This window comes from Hoplias malabaricus, chromosome X2, assembly GCF_029633855.1.
Source record: "Hoplias malabaricus isolate fHopMal1 chromosome X2, fHopMal1.hap1, whole genome shotgun sequence".
In the NCBI taxonomy this organism is placed as follows: Eukaryota; Metazoa; Chordata; class Actinopteri; order Characiformes; family Erythrinidae; genus Hoplias; species Hoplias malabaricus.
Window position 1 is genome coordinate 48,425,712 of NC_089819.1, and position 16,111 is coordinate 48,441,822.

The following is a 16,111-nucleotide window of genomic DNA, read 5'->3' on the forward strand; positions in this document are numbered from 1 at the left end:
AGAGAGAGAGAGCGCTAGCTCCCTCCCCGTTTGAGCCGATGCTAAAAATAGCAGTGCAGTCTCTGCCATCTGATGTGTTTTTACAATTGGATGCAGAGTGGGAGTGAAGGCCCTGTGTGTTTCCCTTTGAGTCTCAGAAAGGTACAAAACTGAGTCTTTATCTCAGCTCACCTCTACAGCTCTGTAAAGAAGAGACAGAAACAGAAGAAAAAAAAAAACACTAAAGTGTGTGTGAATTCAATTCAATTCACACATTAAAGCTACGTAACCAGCGTGGGCATATTTACATACCACACTGCCAAAGCAGAACAAACATTCCTTCCAGCACAGCTCGAGTGAGGCAGAGATTCAGAACTAATCATGCAACACGATTACCTGACCTCACTACAGACAAACACAATCAAATCTTCACAGCAAATGTACAGCTTTTTGAGAACAGTATGTGCTCCAATTGTTAGAAGAAAGGAAAAAGGGGCACTGACTGCTTCTCATTTCTGAAGAAATGCTGGACTAGTTTTGGACAAAGTGTTTTATGATAAAGTTAGGTTTCTGCACCAGACGTAATGGCATGAGGTGAAGACGATAGACACCAACAGAAGACATTTTTCATTCATATGTAATGCATAATTGCACTTAATTTGCTGTATTTAAGGGTGCTTTCACACCTGCACTTTTTAGTCCGGTTAAATCAAACTCTAGTTCATTTTCACCCTTGGTGCGGATCCCTTGGGCAGGCGTGAAAGAAGTAATTGCACTTGGACGTGGACCGAGTAGTCAGTCTGGTCCCAAATGAATTCTGGTGTGGTTAATTTCTGGGGAAAACCTGATCCAACCCTACAATACGAAGCTAAATGGCATTCATAGCCAGGGTGCGTTTTACATGTTGGACGCAGTAGGCAAGTAAACAGAGAACTGGTTAAAGTTTAGCCGCTAATCGAAGTAATGGGTCAGAAACACACTAGTCCAGAACATACGACCTTCTTCCTGCGTTTACATTCTTGCCCCTGCCCCCATACAGGTCTGACCAATAAGCGAAGAGAACAGTCTCACATAGTTTGTTGTGACAATACCCTTAGTTCAACCAAAACTGGTGGTCTCATGCTGGCTCAAACTAAACCAAGGTCTTGTTCGTGTGCAGTTTGAAAACAATTTTTGAATAGTTTGTACTATCGGACCAAATACAGGAAGCTGAGGCAGTGGGTGGACATGACCAGGCAATTAACTCACCACTTTACACAACCAAAGAAGATTAGAAAACATCTATTTAAAAAATAAATAAATAAATATTCATTCATTCGTTCATTCATTATCTGTAACCCTTATCCAGTTCAGGGTCGTGGTGGGTCCAGAGCCTACCTGGAATCATTGGGCGCACGGCGGAAATACACCCTGGAGGGGGCGCCAGTCCTTCACAGGGCAACACACACTCACAAACTCACACCTACGCACACTTTTGAGTCGCCAATCCACCTACCAACGTGTGTTTTTGGACCGTGGGAGGAAACCGGAGCACCCGGAGGAAACCCACGCGGACACAGGGAGAACACACCACACTCCTCACAGAGCGGGAATCGAACCCACAACCTCCAGGGCCCTGGAGCTGTGTGACTGCGACACTAACCTGCTGCACCACCGTGCCTGGCTAATAATAAATACATGTCTGCGTGTTTAAGAGTCTAGAAGCTAAAGTGCCGGCGAATGTGATTTGGAACAAACAAATCCAGCCAGTGCAATGAGTTTAACCATTTAAGGTGAAACCAAAATGTGAATTCAGAGCCGCTAAATCAGTAATAATCCCTGTATGCGTTTGTGTATCAAGATACATCTTGATCTGAGCCACAAATAAGTAGTAGTAAAAAATTGTATCAATAATCAAATGCAAGGAGACCCTTCCCTTGTACATAATGACAACAGGACATGGGAAAGTCCTTTAGTCTGCGCTAAAACAAACAGACCAAATGTATACAATGTGAAATAAAAGAAAAACATGAACCTTGGTCCAGACATTCATGTGTGAAAATACCCTAACATACAGGGAAAATAAAAGCTATGGCAGATGTTATTATTTATTTATTTTTGCTCCGTTATGAGAAACATAGCAAATGAACAGAAATCGCGAAATCAAAATGTATCTTTATGTTTGTATTAAACAGCGCTGCTCCAGATCTAAGGGTTTATCTAAATTCACCTTTTTTTAAACTTAATGAAGGCTTTAAATAAACACAGGTTTGTGCTTTAAGAAGGTCAAATATAGAGCTGCGTGCTATGTCTCTGCTGTCTCTGAGATGGTGTGGACACATGCGGTGAGACATTGTCCAGTGAAGAGTAATCTTGCACATCTAGAGTAAAAAATACAAACAGTTAATGAGCTGCCTCAATTACATTTTTGTTTCCATCTCTTTGTTTCTTGCTGTGTGCGCGCACACACAGACGCACACACACACACACATCTGTGCTTTTGTTAACGTGTGCTGTGTTTTTTTGTTTTTAAGCTCTGGAGTAGACTCTTCTTGGAGAGGAGCTGTAGCCTATGATATGAGAGTTAATGACTATTTTTATGCTGAGAGAGATTAAGTGTGGTTTGGTTGATAAGACGGTGTAGAAGAGACTGGAGGTGTGTAGAGTGTGTGATTGGAGAGGTAAGTAGTACTTTAGCTGGAACAGTATGTTCTCATAAAGAAGCTACTTACAGAGGAAAATGCAGGGTTTGCGCTTCATGGACTACTTTATTTCTTTTCTTTTAAACAGACATTTAAAACTGATTCTCTGGAAAAAAATATATAAGTCAAGTCAATATATAGATGATTGGTTGGATTGTGAAACCACACAAACTCCTATCAAATGAGTAGGAAACAGTGCCATCACACACAAAAACACCGTCCCACTGAAAGGCAGCCCATGTTTGGACGCATTTCAAATTACACATGTCTTTAGAATGCTCCAAGCATTTTAAATGTGTCCGTAAACTGCTATGAAACTATGAAAGTGCATCCAGTAAACTCAGCACCACTCAGCACCACTCAGCACCACTCAGCACACACAGAAAGCCCCCAATTCCACATTCAGATCAAAACCACGCAACTCCTCAGAAAGCAGACTTATATCTTGGCTGACTATTCTCTTTTAAATCTGATCTATTCTTTTATTTTCAATAATTAGCAAAGTTAAATATTTAGAAATGTCATTTAAAACATATCAAATTTTACAGATAAAATGCTTCAAAATGTGAATTATTTTTAATACTTTTTGGCCGACTTTAATGCACTGTAAGACCAGATACAGGTAGAAATATGTAAAATTGTAATATTTACTTTGTTTGCAGTGGGCAGTCTCACTAGATGGCCGTGTGTGTGTGTGTGTGTACACTTTTCTTTAGGAGAATACATTTTCTAGCATGCATTGTGTGTACCTTTGATTCTCTCTTCCTCTATATTCATATATAACACACACACAGACACACAGCTCACATGAGATCATTCATCTTAATGAAAACACTGCTCAGGATGTTGTGTAATTCGTTCATGCATACCAATAAAAATTCCTTCCAGGCTTTATACCTCCTGTGTGTGTGTATGTGTGTATTTATAAGGCTCTTATATCAGAGTTCAAAGAGAACTCTTATTTTCATTTATGTCTTACTATTGAGATTATTTCTTCCCTTTAATTCCTTCATGTAAAAATAACTCCCACTCTTTCTGACTGATCTACCTGTTGGTAGCAGCAATGATCCCATTATATATTTGTATGAGAAAATTAGCAACAATTACACTCCAAACAAGAGGTTGTCGAAAGCCTCAATTCATGTATTCATCACTAATTTATGTAATAACTTTACAAGCATCACCTCCAATGTGAACAATTAGAATTCTGTAAGTTCCTCAACAAAGCCCTCTACAAATGGTACTGTGGTGTCTTAATGGTTTAATTACGCAGAAAAGTCAAAAATTCACTTCATTTGTTGGTGTTTTCTCTGTTTTAATTGTTTGCAATCCTCTGAAAGACCAAACACAAGACACAATATTCTTGACATTTGCCGTATTGCTCATCCTTAACATACAACACTGAAAATATTATGAATTTCTCTGACTCATAATTCAAGGATGCATTTAATATTATAGTGTATTCAGTGTGGAATTAATAAAGCGGCCTATGTTCCAAACAAACACAGACATATTGATTGTGGTCATCAGTCCAGATTTTTCCTATCTGTGCCTCTCTAACCTCACCTTATTCATGAACAAGGGTTCAATTATGGAAGCATCTGAATCCCCTCTGAAGAGGCCTCCCCTCCCAGGGTAAATGACATTGATTGAGATAATGAGTAATATATGCATGGCGAGCTAATAGCTCTAACGAGAACAGAATAATGAGGATAATGATTAGAAAAAATTAAACATGCAGTGCTGGGCAAAAAAATAAAACTTGTATGAGATAAAGAGAGGAAGGGGGAGAGAGAGAGAGAGAGAGATGGAGAAAGGAAGTTAAGAGAAAACTGAGATAAAGAATGAATTAAATGGTGGGAGAGCAAGTAAAAAATAGATAGAGGGAGTGCAAGAAACTGAGGAGAATGAAAAAAAGGGACATGCAGGGATAGAAAGAGTGAGAAGGAGAGCAAAGAGCATAGAGAAGGGGATGGGAGAGAGAGAGAGAGAGAGAGAGAGAGAGAGAGAATGAACGTTGAACTAGCATCTGTGGCGTGAGTGGAGAGAGTGTGCTGTCCCTCCTGTAGAATGTTCTGGAACACTGTGCACCACATGAGAGTGGATCTATAACATGTTTAAGGTTTCACCCTGTCTATGGTTGGCTATACTATCCAAAAGCTACTGGTGGATTTACTGCTGTTAGTTGTCTTCATCTCTCAGAGTGATGTTGATTGGTGCTCTTCATAATTAATGAGTTCTGCTTCCCTTCCGTGAAATATTTGCAAATATCTAAGGCTTGCTTTGATTTCCAATGGAAAAAAAAAAAATTAGAAATCAGAAGCATGTCTGGTATTTTGTAAAAGATAATACTAACAAACAGTTTAGACATGAAAGATAAAAAGTGAATATGAGGATATAATTTAAATCACTAATACGGGTACCCAATGAACCTACTGAAGTGCCCATATTCTAAAAGTACCTTACATCACACAGGTTATTTCTGTTGCTGTGTTAAGATTATCTCTGTTCTGATAAGCTGCCCTGTGCCATGCCTTAGTGGAAAAGCAGACTGCACTGAGATGTACTCAACAACTGATTATGTTTGGCCTGAAATCCTCTAGGACACAAAACAATAAACTTCAGGCAGCCTGTATGAATGTCAGTAACATTTGGAAGACTGCACTTACCACCAGTCCCTTATTTTCCACTGAAAATGATTAGCTGTTAAAATGTATTTACAGCAAATTGTCTGCAGTAACAACACTCCTTATCATTTTATCACTTAGCGGTACAAGTCTGGAATGAACTGGAGTAATAGGAGAAGGGCATGCTCTGAAAACACAAACCTCACATATTCAAATCTAGATGTTACTGCAGTTCAGTTTCCCTGTAGAGACTGAGGAGTGAATGGTACGTCTAAAATATTTAACAGGATTTACATTGCACATCAAGCTCTTGCTTGAAACAGGCTAAAAAAAATCAATGATATTAAAACTTTTATTTTTCCCAGTTAGATAAAAGCAAAGACTGACCAATGTGAATGAACAGGGCACACGTGTGTGTTCCACAAGCCGTGAGAGCTCAAAAAAAAAATCCAAGAGTGTGTTAACTAGACATTGTGCTCTACATGTAAGTTCTAGAAAGAGCTGGGAGTGCGGCATTGTTTTGGTGTGCGGCGCTTTGTGTGCAGTCTTTTTGTTACTGGGCAGAATGTGGGGAGAGCTCAGGTGTGTGAACCTCTGGTTTCATCACTCCTCATGCAAATGAAAGAGAGGGCAACAGAGCAGGGAAAGAGAGATAAGGAGTGTAAGTAAGTACATACATAAAAGCAAAAAAAAAAAGAAAAAGAAACTCATGTGTTCCTCTCTAATTTCAGCACTAGCTATGCAAATATAGGAGAGGGATGAGAGTGAAACTGAGACAGAGAGGAAGAAACAGAGAAAGTGTGAAGAAAGAAGGTGAGAAAGTGCATGAGTTCGAGATAGAGTGTGTGTGTGTGAGTGAGTGAGAGAGAGTGAGAGTGAAACGGTGGGCAAGAGAGAGAGAGACAGAATGAAAAACAAAGAGAGAAACATAAAATGTAAAATATTGAGGGAGGGGGGGGGGGGCTGTTTTGCAGAATTCCCTTAAGGCCAATGAACACATCCATGGCAAACCCCCTAAGTGCATTAAAATGTTAAAGTGAAGAAATATGGCCATCCCTGTGCAGCCCACCAGAATCAGAATCACATTTATTCACCATTTCCTGTCACCCACGTGGAATTTAGCTGTGGTACATTTACGGCTGTTCATCACTGAAAATGGTGTTTGCAGCGTACTGCCCAAACCTACACCTGCCTCCCACACACTACCACCCACTCATCCACCCTAACACACACAGCCCACCACTCCCCAGAGAGGGATTACAAACCATTAAATATACTGAAAAAATCCAGTGTACCTGAAAACAGGATATTGTAGAGGAGAAAGTATGACTACACACTCGTGTGTGGTGTGATGATGTTAGCTGTGTCTTTCTTCCTGTAGGTTATACAGCGTTTCAGCAAGATAGTAAAATTCTAAAGGTTCATTTTAAATTACACAATACATACAATAATGGAATAGAGGATTAGTACTGGATCATCCAATAACCAAGTCTCAATATTGGTGTCAACCTATACTCAAGGTTTCAATATTAGTTTTGCTATTGAAACATTTGTTTACAAAAATAATTTAAAAATTGTGGCAGAAGGTGGCACCGTAGTGTCGCAGTCACACAGCTCCAGGGGCCTGGAGGTTGTGGGTTCGATTCCCGCTCCGGGTGACTGTCTGTGAGGAGTTGGTGTGTTCTCCCTGTGTCTGCATGGGTTTCCTCCGGGTGCTCCGGTTTCCTCCCACAGTCCAAAAACACACGTTGGTAGGTGGATTGGCGACTCAAAAGTGTCCGTAGGTGTGAGTGTGTGAGTGAATGTGTGTCTGTGTTGCCCTGTGAAGGACTGGCGCCCCCTCCAGGGTGTATTCCCGCCTTGCGCCCAATGATTCCAGGTAGGCTCTGGACCCATCGCGACCCTGAACTGGATAAGGGTTACAGATAATGAATGAATGAATTGTGGCAGACAAACCAAAAAAGAAAGCTATTTTCTAAACCTTGATTCTAACAAAATATTATTGGTAATTGGTAATGGAGCATACCCTAGTATATAAAAAATGAGGACTGTATAATTTCTCTGTTGTGTCTGTCTTGTCAGTACTTTGCTAAATGAGCTGATTCATGTGCACTGAAGAAAGCCCGGGGGAATGGGGGAGCTGCAGTATATCACAGACTGGTGATGTCACGCTCTGAAAACTGGTGTAGTGGGGGGGGGGTCAGGCATAGGCCCAGTAGCCCACCGTAGATCACTAAAATTTGTGCTCACAGATACGAAGCTTTATCCTCTAAAGGTGTGTGATTTGAGCCTCAGTTCGCTGGAACACTGTCTGTGACGTGTCTGTTTACATATCTAATATCTCCAACACACTCAGGGTTTTTATCATCATTTATTTACTGACTGGTTGATTTAAAACTAAGACAGGTTTTAATGATCAGTTTCTAACTTTCAGTTTTCAGCACTATATGCACAACCACCATGAGACACACTCACCGAGGCTGGTGGGTTTGATGAGCTCGTCCAGCACGTCGTAGAAGGGCAGTCTCTGGAGCTTGACGTCTGGATGTACGGGGTGCAGGTTAGAGGGCAGGTGTGGCAGGCCCAGCTCATGTTTGGGCCCCAGAAGCGAGATGGGCAGCAATGGGGAGGGGGCAGCCGCATGCCCGTCGAAGGCCAGCTGTGTGAGGCCTGCAGGCAACGAGGCGGCAGCAGGGTGGACCCCCGGGAGGGCCAGCTCGGCCGGGGACACCAGCTTAGTGGGAAAACGGCGTCTGTAGAGCTCCTTAATCTTCATCTGCACTGCCGGACTGCAGCCAGCCTTCAGCAGGTGCAGGGCTTTGGTCAGCAGCTCGTGCTTACGGCCGTGTTTATTCCTCCCAGCGTAGCCCAGGAGAACCTGCAGCTCCGATACTCGCAGGCTCATCACCATTTGCTGCCAGAAAGAAAGAGAAAATATGATTAAACACAATGACATAGCTTACATTAATGACACAGTTTGAGGGAAGGTGAGTCAGCACATTAATGGTGCGATGCCAGTGGGGGCAAAAGCTTCGAGTATATAAAATAATATTGTTTATACGTTACACCTATGTGGCTGTTGTAACTGACAACAATGCAAGCTAAATGGTAACATTTGAAATAGGTATTTTAATATACGTTAACGTTGCGATATTGTATTAAAGTAACACCTGATAGATTTGGTATTTTCACTCCTGGGCTCACTCTAGAGTGGCAGAGTGTATTTTACAGTCCTAAAAAAATAGGGGTTAGGATTAGAGTTGGGGTTTTCCGTCCCTCATCCAAAAGCTACATAGTGCAGTTTCTGCAGTGCTGAGCTGGAAGAAGCAATGACAGAGGCTCTAGTCTTACTGTTACAGGTTAGTGAAGCATCACATTAATTTTGAAGCTGTAATTGTAAGGTAAAAGCACTACCAAGTGATGACTGGATAAATGAGGAAAGGAAGGATTTTACAAGACACTGAATGTAGCAATGGTAATATACATAATGGACAGTGAGTGGTTAGCTGTGTGTGAGCAATGGGTGATTAGCAGACTCATGAATGATAATCAGATTTTAATGTTGTGGGAAGACTGGCTTAACTAAAGCTATTCGGAATTTAGAGAAAGTGAGAGAGAAAGGGGAAAAGAGAGTGAATGAAACATGAGGGGTGCTTTGAGTTGCACTTGGAGGGAAAATGAAAAAGAACGGGAGAGAGTGATTTAAAACGCCTTCCAATGATGCAAGAAATAAAAAGAAAGAGTAAACTTGGGACTTATAGCTAAAGAAAGAGAAAGAGAGGATGAGACAGAAAGAGAGAGATAGAGAGAAAGTGAGAGGGCGAAATAGAAATGAAGAAATATAAAAATATGAAACTGTAAGGAATAAATATTTGAATCAGTTTGAGAAATACACAGAGAATCTCAAATCGCTCAGAGAGGATGTTAAAATGGCCGCAGAGCAGGGAGAGGGTCCGTCAGAGCCACTGCAGCCAGATACGTGCAGGAGTGTCATAAAAAGACATCTCTATACACACACACACACACACACACACATACACACAAAGATCATTCCGTACTGTTACATATGTAAATATATTAAAAAGATTTTCTTGTTATCCCAGAGTACTGCTTCAGAATAAGACTACACTTTATAATTCTTTAAAATAGTTTTAAATCTCTTTAGTAATAGTTATTAATTATGTTCTTAAATGCGTTTATACTCTTTAAGAATCAGTTACAACACTTAGTTAAAAAGAGCAACAGTGACCTGTTGTTTGCCAAATAATGAGCCCACATCCATCTTTAATGTTAAACCTTTTATCTTGCCAGAAACTGACCTTACTTTGTCTTCTCCATCAGTCAGCACTGAGCCTGTCAGCTCCATCATATACTTGTTGATAGGTTTAAACATTTTATTAATTAACCAGCAACGGAAAGTCTTTTTTTATACATTTTTACATTTTTGAATACAATATGTTTTATTAATATTTCAGATATGCATTTAATAATTCAATAATTAAAATTTTCCCTTTTCCTTTAATAAATAACTCTTATTTTGCTTTGACAATACAAATGTAACTTTGTCATGTCAATTCTTGAAAATTCATGCAAATTTTGAATTTGAGAGTGAGACATACAGAGAGAGAGAGAGAGAGACAGAGAGAGAGAGAGAGAGAGAGAGACAGAGAGAGAGAGAGAGAGACACAGAGAGAGAGAGAGAGAGAGAGACAGAGAGAGAGAGAGAGAGACACAGAGAGAGAGAGAGAGAGAGAGAAGCTCAGGCTGCACTACGAAAGAACCACCCTCTCTCTAGCCTGACATACTCAGCTAGCACAGACCAGACTGTTTACTAGCCAAACACAGTCCCCCCCCAACCTCACACACACACACACACAGAGAGATTGGAATGCATAAGACACACACAGACTCAACTGCACAAACACAGACACCCGTAAATACAAACACACACTGAAAATCAAACACAAACACATCCTAAAAACATACTAAATCTAAAATACACACACACACACACACACACACACACACACACACACACACACACACACACACAAGGCCAAAAGGACCAGACAAAATATCGGATTACGGGCCAGATTCAGGATGATATTTCATGTATAGTGCGGGACTCAGGTCAGGTACAGTTTGTTTTCTAATCAGCTATTTTTATGGAGAAGATGTGTTTATAAAGGGCTACATTTACCTCCATTTAGTGCGCACTTTTTATCCCAATATTTCTCTCCCTCCCTCCCTCTCTCTCACACACACACACACACACACACACACATACAGCTCGCCATGGTCTAAATAAAAAGATAGTTTGTTAAAAGGGAATAGTTTAAAATTCACCATGTCAGGGACTCGAGAGGCATGCACTGAAGTTGAATTCCAGAGGTAGCAAGACAACTTAAGCCCAATTGGTGAGTTGTCAATCGCCTACACCTCTTTCAATTGATTAGGCTTGCCTTTGGACTAATGTTACCTGGTTAAATAAGACATTCCGCTTTTCTGTGGTGCTGAGCTGGGAGTAGCAATGACAGAGACTCTAGTCTCACTATTACAGGTCAATGAAGCGTCTCAGTTATTTTGGGGATGTGATTGTAAGGTTAAAATACTACCTACTCACCACAGGTGTGTCATTAGGGGGCGCAATAAGCACTGTTTGTTTATTTGATGTTTGCTAACACCTTATACACACAGATATCCAGAGCAGCCACTTCAAACCAGTATGTTAACTGAATATCCCTATATTCTAAACATTATCTATCTCTATTGAGTAATATGGAATTATACCAATGTTATTTATATAATAACATTTCTGTGATTATACTGAGAAAGCAGCGATAAAGAGCAATGTACACAAACATTGCGTGTGCTCTGTGAACGTAAGCCATAATTTAAAACATTATTCAATCGCTTATCGAGTTCAGGGTCGTGGTGAGTCCTGAGCCCACCCGGAATCACTGGGCGCAAGACGGGAACACACCCTGGAGGGGGCGCCACACAGTCACTCAGTCTCTCACACCTATGGAAACTGTTGAGGAGTCAACGTTTGTTTTTGGACCATGGGAGGAAACCCATGCAGACACTGAGAAAACACCAAACTCCTCATACACAGTCACCCAGAGATGGGCTCGAACACACATCCCCAGGACCCTGGAGCTGTGTGACAGTGGCACTAATTGTTTCGCCACCATGCATTTTAAAACATTAGCCGTGTCCAAGCAAAAAAAAAAATCCCACTAGGACATGGAGTGGTATGATATTCCTACAGCCTGATACTCAACATTGTTCTTCTGAAGATGTGGAGCTGATGGGGCTCAACAATCACATCCTAGAGCGGCAGACGTTTGGAAATATCCAGAATTGTATTTGCAAAAGGGTAAAGTTGCATGCAATAAGGAAATAAAAGAGAAAAAAAGGCAATGAAATATTTAACTACAATTATTTATGTACAAATTTGTCACCAGCCAAATATTTAGACTTTAGTTGCAGCCATTCGGCATCAGAGAGTGAGTCAGGCTTGGGTTTAGAATACAGCTAGACCACTCCGACCTGGTAGAGTCTCTAATTCATAAAAGCACATCAGGTTTGGGCTTCAATTTCATGCCTTTATAGAACTTCAAAAATATCTCAATATCTCTCTCTCCCTCCCTCTCTCTCTCACACACACATGCCTTTTTCCTGAGGCCAGGGCAGTACAATCACTGTAGGCTGTAAAAGTGTAGAGCTTGGCTATGAAATATGCACAAAGAAAACACCAGACTGCTGCAGACAGACACAAAAGGAAGTGTAACCTCATATTTCAGACTTTTAACTTGAAAACAGCACATTGAAAATAAACAAAGGGGGTAAATACCATATTCGATAAACACACACCTAGAAAACACTTCATTATACACACTGGTGTTTCTCTCTCTGGGGTATGAAGCCCACTCCACATACCCACACAGATACACACACATAAACATGCTGGTGTGTGGTCTCTGGTAAGGTTAGAGTCAGGCTTGTAGGAGTAATCATTTGTGTTTATAGGAAGGAAAAGCCTGTCTGAGTTCATTCCTGTATTCAAAGATATTTGGGTGAATTTTTTGGAGGCCCAAGTCACGGAAAACCAACATTTTCTTCCTGAAATAAGCCTGAAGAATGCAAACCTTTCAAAACATTAGAACCACTCCAAGTATAGAGTCCATACACAGAAATTAAGCTACAGTCCTCTTTAGAATGTTTTCATGAGATAACCAAAGACGGTGCATTTATATCTGGTAAGGAGTTTGCACATTATAAGAAATGTTTCAGTTCAGACAACACACACATAAATAAGGTAGGACAATATGAAAAGTTTTAAATTATATAAACCAACATACGTCATTAGTCGACCTTGGAGGAATAACAAATACGAGCATTTTACATTCGGTAATCTACTGAAATCTTCCGCAACCAACAGTGCACTCCTCAAAATATAAAAAAAGAAATGTATTATTCATTCATTATTCATTCAAAATAACATTTACACACAGACGAGTAAACAACTATCATCAATACTGAGAACGAGAAGACGAAAAGGGAAGGAGGACGAAGAGAACAGTGCTGTGGATGGAGGGAATGCACACACACATAAAAATGGGCAGAAGGACTGAGAGAGAGTGCCAAAAGAGAGAGAGCTTGTGAAAGCTGAAAGGATGGGGGAGAGAGAGAGAGAGAGAGAGAGAGAGAGAGAGAGAGAATAAGTGAGAAAAAGGGGGAGAAGGGCAGAGAATAAGAGTGAGAGAGAATGTGAGAAAATGAGAGAGGGTGAGCAAGAGGGGAACAGTGAGAGAGAATAATAGAGAGAGCGAGAGAGAGGGAGGGAGGGAGAGAGGGAAAATGCAAGAGAATGAGAGTGAGGGAGAGAGAGAGCAAAAGAGAACAAGAGCAAGGAACAGACAGAGGAAGGGAGAGAGAGAGAGAGAGAGAGAGAGAGAGAGAAAGCTTGAGAGGGAGGGAAAGAGAAAGACAGCAAGAGAGTGAGAGAGAGTGAGAGAAGGAGTCTGTGCTAGTGTGTGTGTGAGAGTGAGAGAGAGAGAGAGAGAGAGAAAGAGAGAGAGGTGGGGGAAGGGCTGAGATATGAGCGGCTCGGCTTCCAAAACAAATGAAACTGAGCACACGCATGCACATGCACACACACACACACACACACAAGCTCCAGTGAAAACACACAGCGGGCATGAGATTGTCTCTGACAGCGCCTGTTTGAGAGCAGAGCCTGTCAATCATGCTGTCTTTACTCTGCCAGTCTCATTTCTCTCTCTCTCTCTCTCATATACACAAAATAAAAAGCAGTAAGGGTGGAGCAATGCAGCAAACCTCAATGAAAAAAAAAATAAAGAAACCCTTTAAGATAGTGTGAGATTAAAGGGGAAAAGTTGCATAAGAGCAAACTTGATCTAAGAGTAAAGAAAAAGAGACAAACAGAAATGAAGAGAGAGATATACATTCTTCATTCTAAGAGAACCTAAGTGTCTGATTTGTCTAATAATTTATATCTATGGCTGCAGACACACACACACACTGCTATCAACTAACACCACCACTGTTACAGTGACCAGAGTGCACTTCTGTAGCAGAGCTGTCCATAGAAAGCAAAAGGAATTGAAGGACAAACCTGGAGGGATAAAAAAAAAAAGTACAATTCATCATGACATTTAAAAGAAAATAACTCTTAGTTTCCTGTTTTGGTTCATCTTTTTTGGTCACGTTGCTAAGAGCAAAAACATTATTAACCAACATCATATCCTTCCTCTACCACTCTTATCTATGATCATCAGGTGAAAATGCTCAGAGACCCTCCCTGATACTCCTTCCACTAAGAGGTAGGTTACGATTCAGAAGGGAAATGTGTTATTGTTTCCGATGACTAACAAATCTGACCACTGAGAAGTGATGATTGAAACCTCATGTCAGGTTCGGAGGCACCATTTTAAGCAGGTCTACAACAGTTCTATTCTACACTCTCCATGCTACGGTGCCATTAAATAACATTCATCCCAGGGACATTTCAATTCATTCAAACTATAGTGTATAATATAATGTATAACAGCCCATCACAGCTGGCAAGATTTTCATTTCTGACATCTTTTGTTTTTTCCTTTCCAAAGCCAGCAATCACTAGCGGGCCAGACAGAGCCCCTAGCACGCGTGCTCTAGCCCTCTATCAAACTCGTTCCATTTTCTCCTCACCCACACGAATAAAACAAATTAGACCATACAGGCTCAAAAATCAGAAGCATATTTATCTCACAAGTTGTTTAAAACACGGTTTTTGTAAGTGAAAAAGAGGAAAGACTGCGCAGTCATGGACCTAAACAAACTATAATAATTTCCTTATAAAACGAAAATGTATTGGGTGAATTCATTTGTCTGGCTGGTGTAGGCAGAGAAGCCAACATAAACACAGACCAGGTCTGTTTATTATTCATTATTTCTGTGAATACACTCTTTAAAACAGCACAGAGACATGTAGCGTACAGCTAAAGCAGTTAGCTCCATTCTCTAGCACACTGGAGCTGAACAGAAACAATGACTATGAGGTAAAAGCATACAACATTGTTTTTCAATTCATGGATATTTATATCTACAGTAGGTAGACAATGGGCCATAAGAATTACAGTCCTTTTTAAGGGTGTAACAAAAATGACTAGATCAGTGTGATATGGAATGTTAGTTTCATCATGCGATACATAAAATAAAAAAGTGCTTTAAAACGTACCCAACAACCAAATAAATATTTCCCTTTCCTGGAGTCTGTAAGTAATGACCCAACTGGATTTTCAGTTAAGGCATCATTAGTTCATACACAATCAAGCCAGCAAGAGAGTCAATCTGGACCTGGTTCTAGATGTAGTCCAAGTTTTGCAATATATTAGAAAGGCAACTATGGGCAGCACGGTGGCGCAGCAGGTTAGTGTCGCAGTCACACAGCTCCAGGGACCTGGAGGTTGTGGGTTCGATTCCTGCTCCGGGTGACTGTCTGTGAGTAGTTGGTGTGTTCTCCCCGTGTCTGCGTGGGTTTCCTCCGGGTGCTCCGGTTTCCTCCCACAGTCCTCCCACAAGACTTGGCGACTTGAAAGTGTCCGTAGGTGTGAGTGAATGTGTGTGTGTCTGTGTTGCCCTGTGAAGGACTGGTGCCCCCTCCAGGGTGTATTCCTGCCTTGCGCCCGATGATTCCAGGTAGGCTCTGGACCCCCCGCGACCCTAAATTGGATAAATTGGCTCTGATTCTTCCAGCTCTGACTGTGTGGAGAAGCAAAAGGCAGTGCTAAAGCACTCTTCTTTGTATCTGGGGTATCTTTCTGTAGTTTGTAAATGTGTACATCTGCATCTGCAGAGCATCATCCCCGATTTCCTATATTGGTGCATCCCTACACTATTCTCCATATAAAAAGTCAGTGGAGCATCACAATGATTTTGAAGCTGTAATTTTAAAGTAAAAATAATTCCTAGTGTTCCTCTAAAGAGGCATAAATACAGTCTCCCCACAGTTACAAGAACCTCTTTAAAAGATGTGTAAAAAGTGTATAAAATCAAAATAAAATTACTGACTACAAGCCAAAGCACAGAGTCAGGGCAAAAATGAAAGACATCCATCCGACTGGAACTGTGACAAACTTGGATGAGGACCCATGATTACTCTGCCCCTCTGCACAGTGAGGAGGATGGTAAAGAGTAGCAAACTGGAGTCACCAAGTCTCCAAATCTACCATCAGATGCCACTTCCATGCCAACAGTTATTTGGAAGGCATGCCAGGAAAATGTCTTGTCTGTTATCTAACCACACATTTAAGTACA

At 41.0% G+C, this 16,111-nt stretch overlaps 1 protein-coding gene across 1 annotated transcript in view; it reads right to left on the reverse strand.

Moving 5' to 3' along the window:
• LOC136676739 (E3 SUMO-protein ligase PIAS1-like) overlaps nt 1-16,111 on the reverse strand; it is a 50,535-nt gene that overhangs the window by 19,041 nt on the left and 15,383 nt on the right. Inside the window, exon 2 of the mRNA XM_066653939.1 lies at nt 7,763-8,201. Within this exon, the coding sequence (XP_066510036.1) occupies nt 7,763-8,198 (436 nt within the window). The 5' untranslated portion in view covers nt 8,199-8,201. The remainder of the gene's footprint in view (nt 1-7,762; nt 8,202-16,111) is intronic.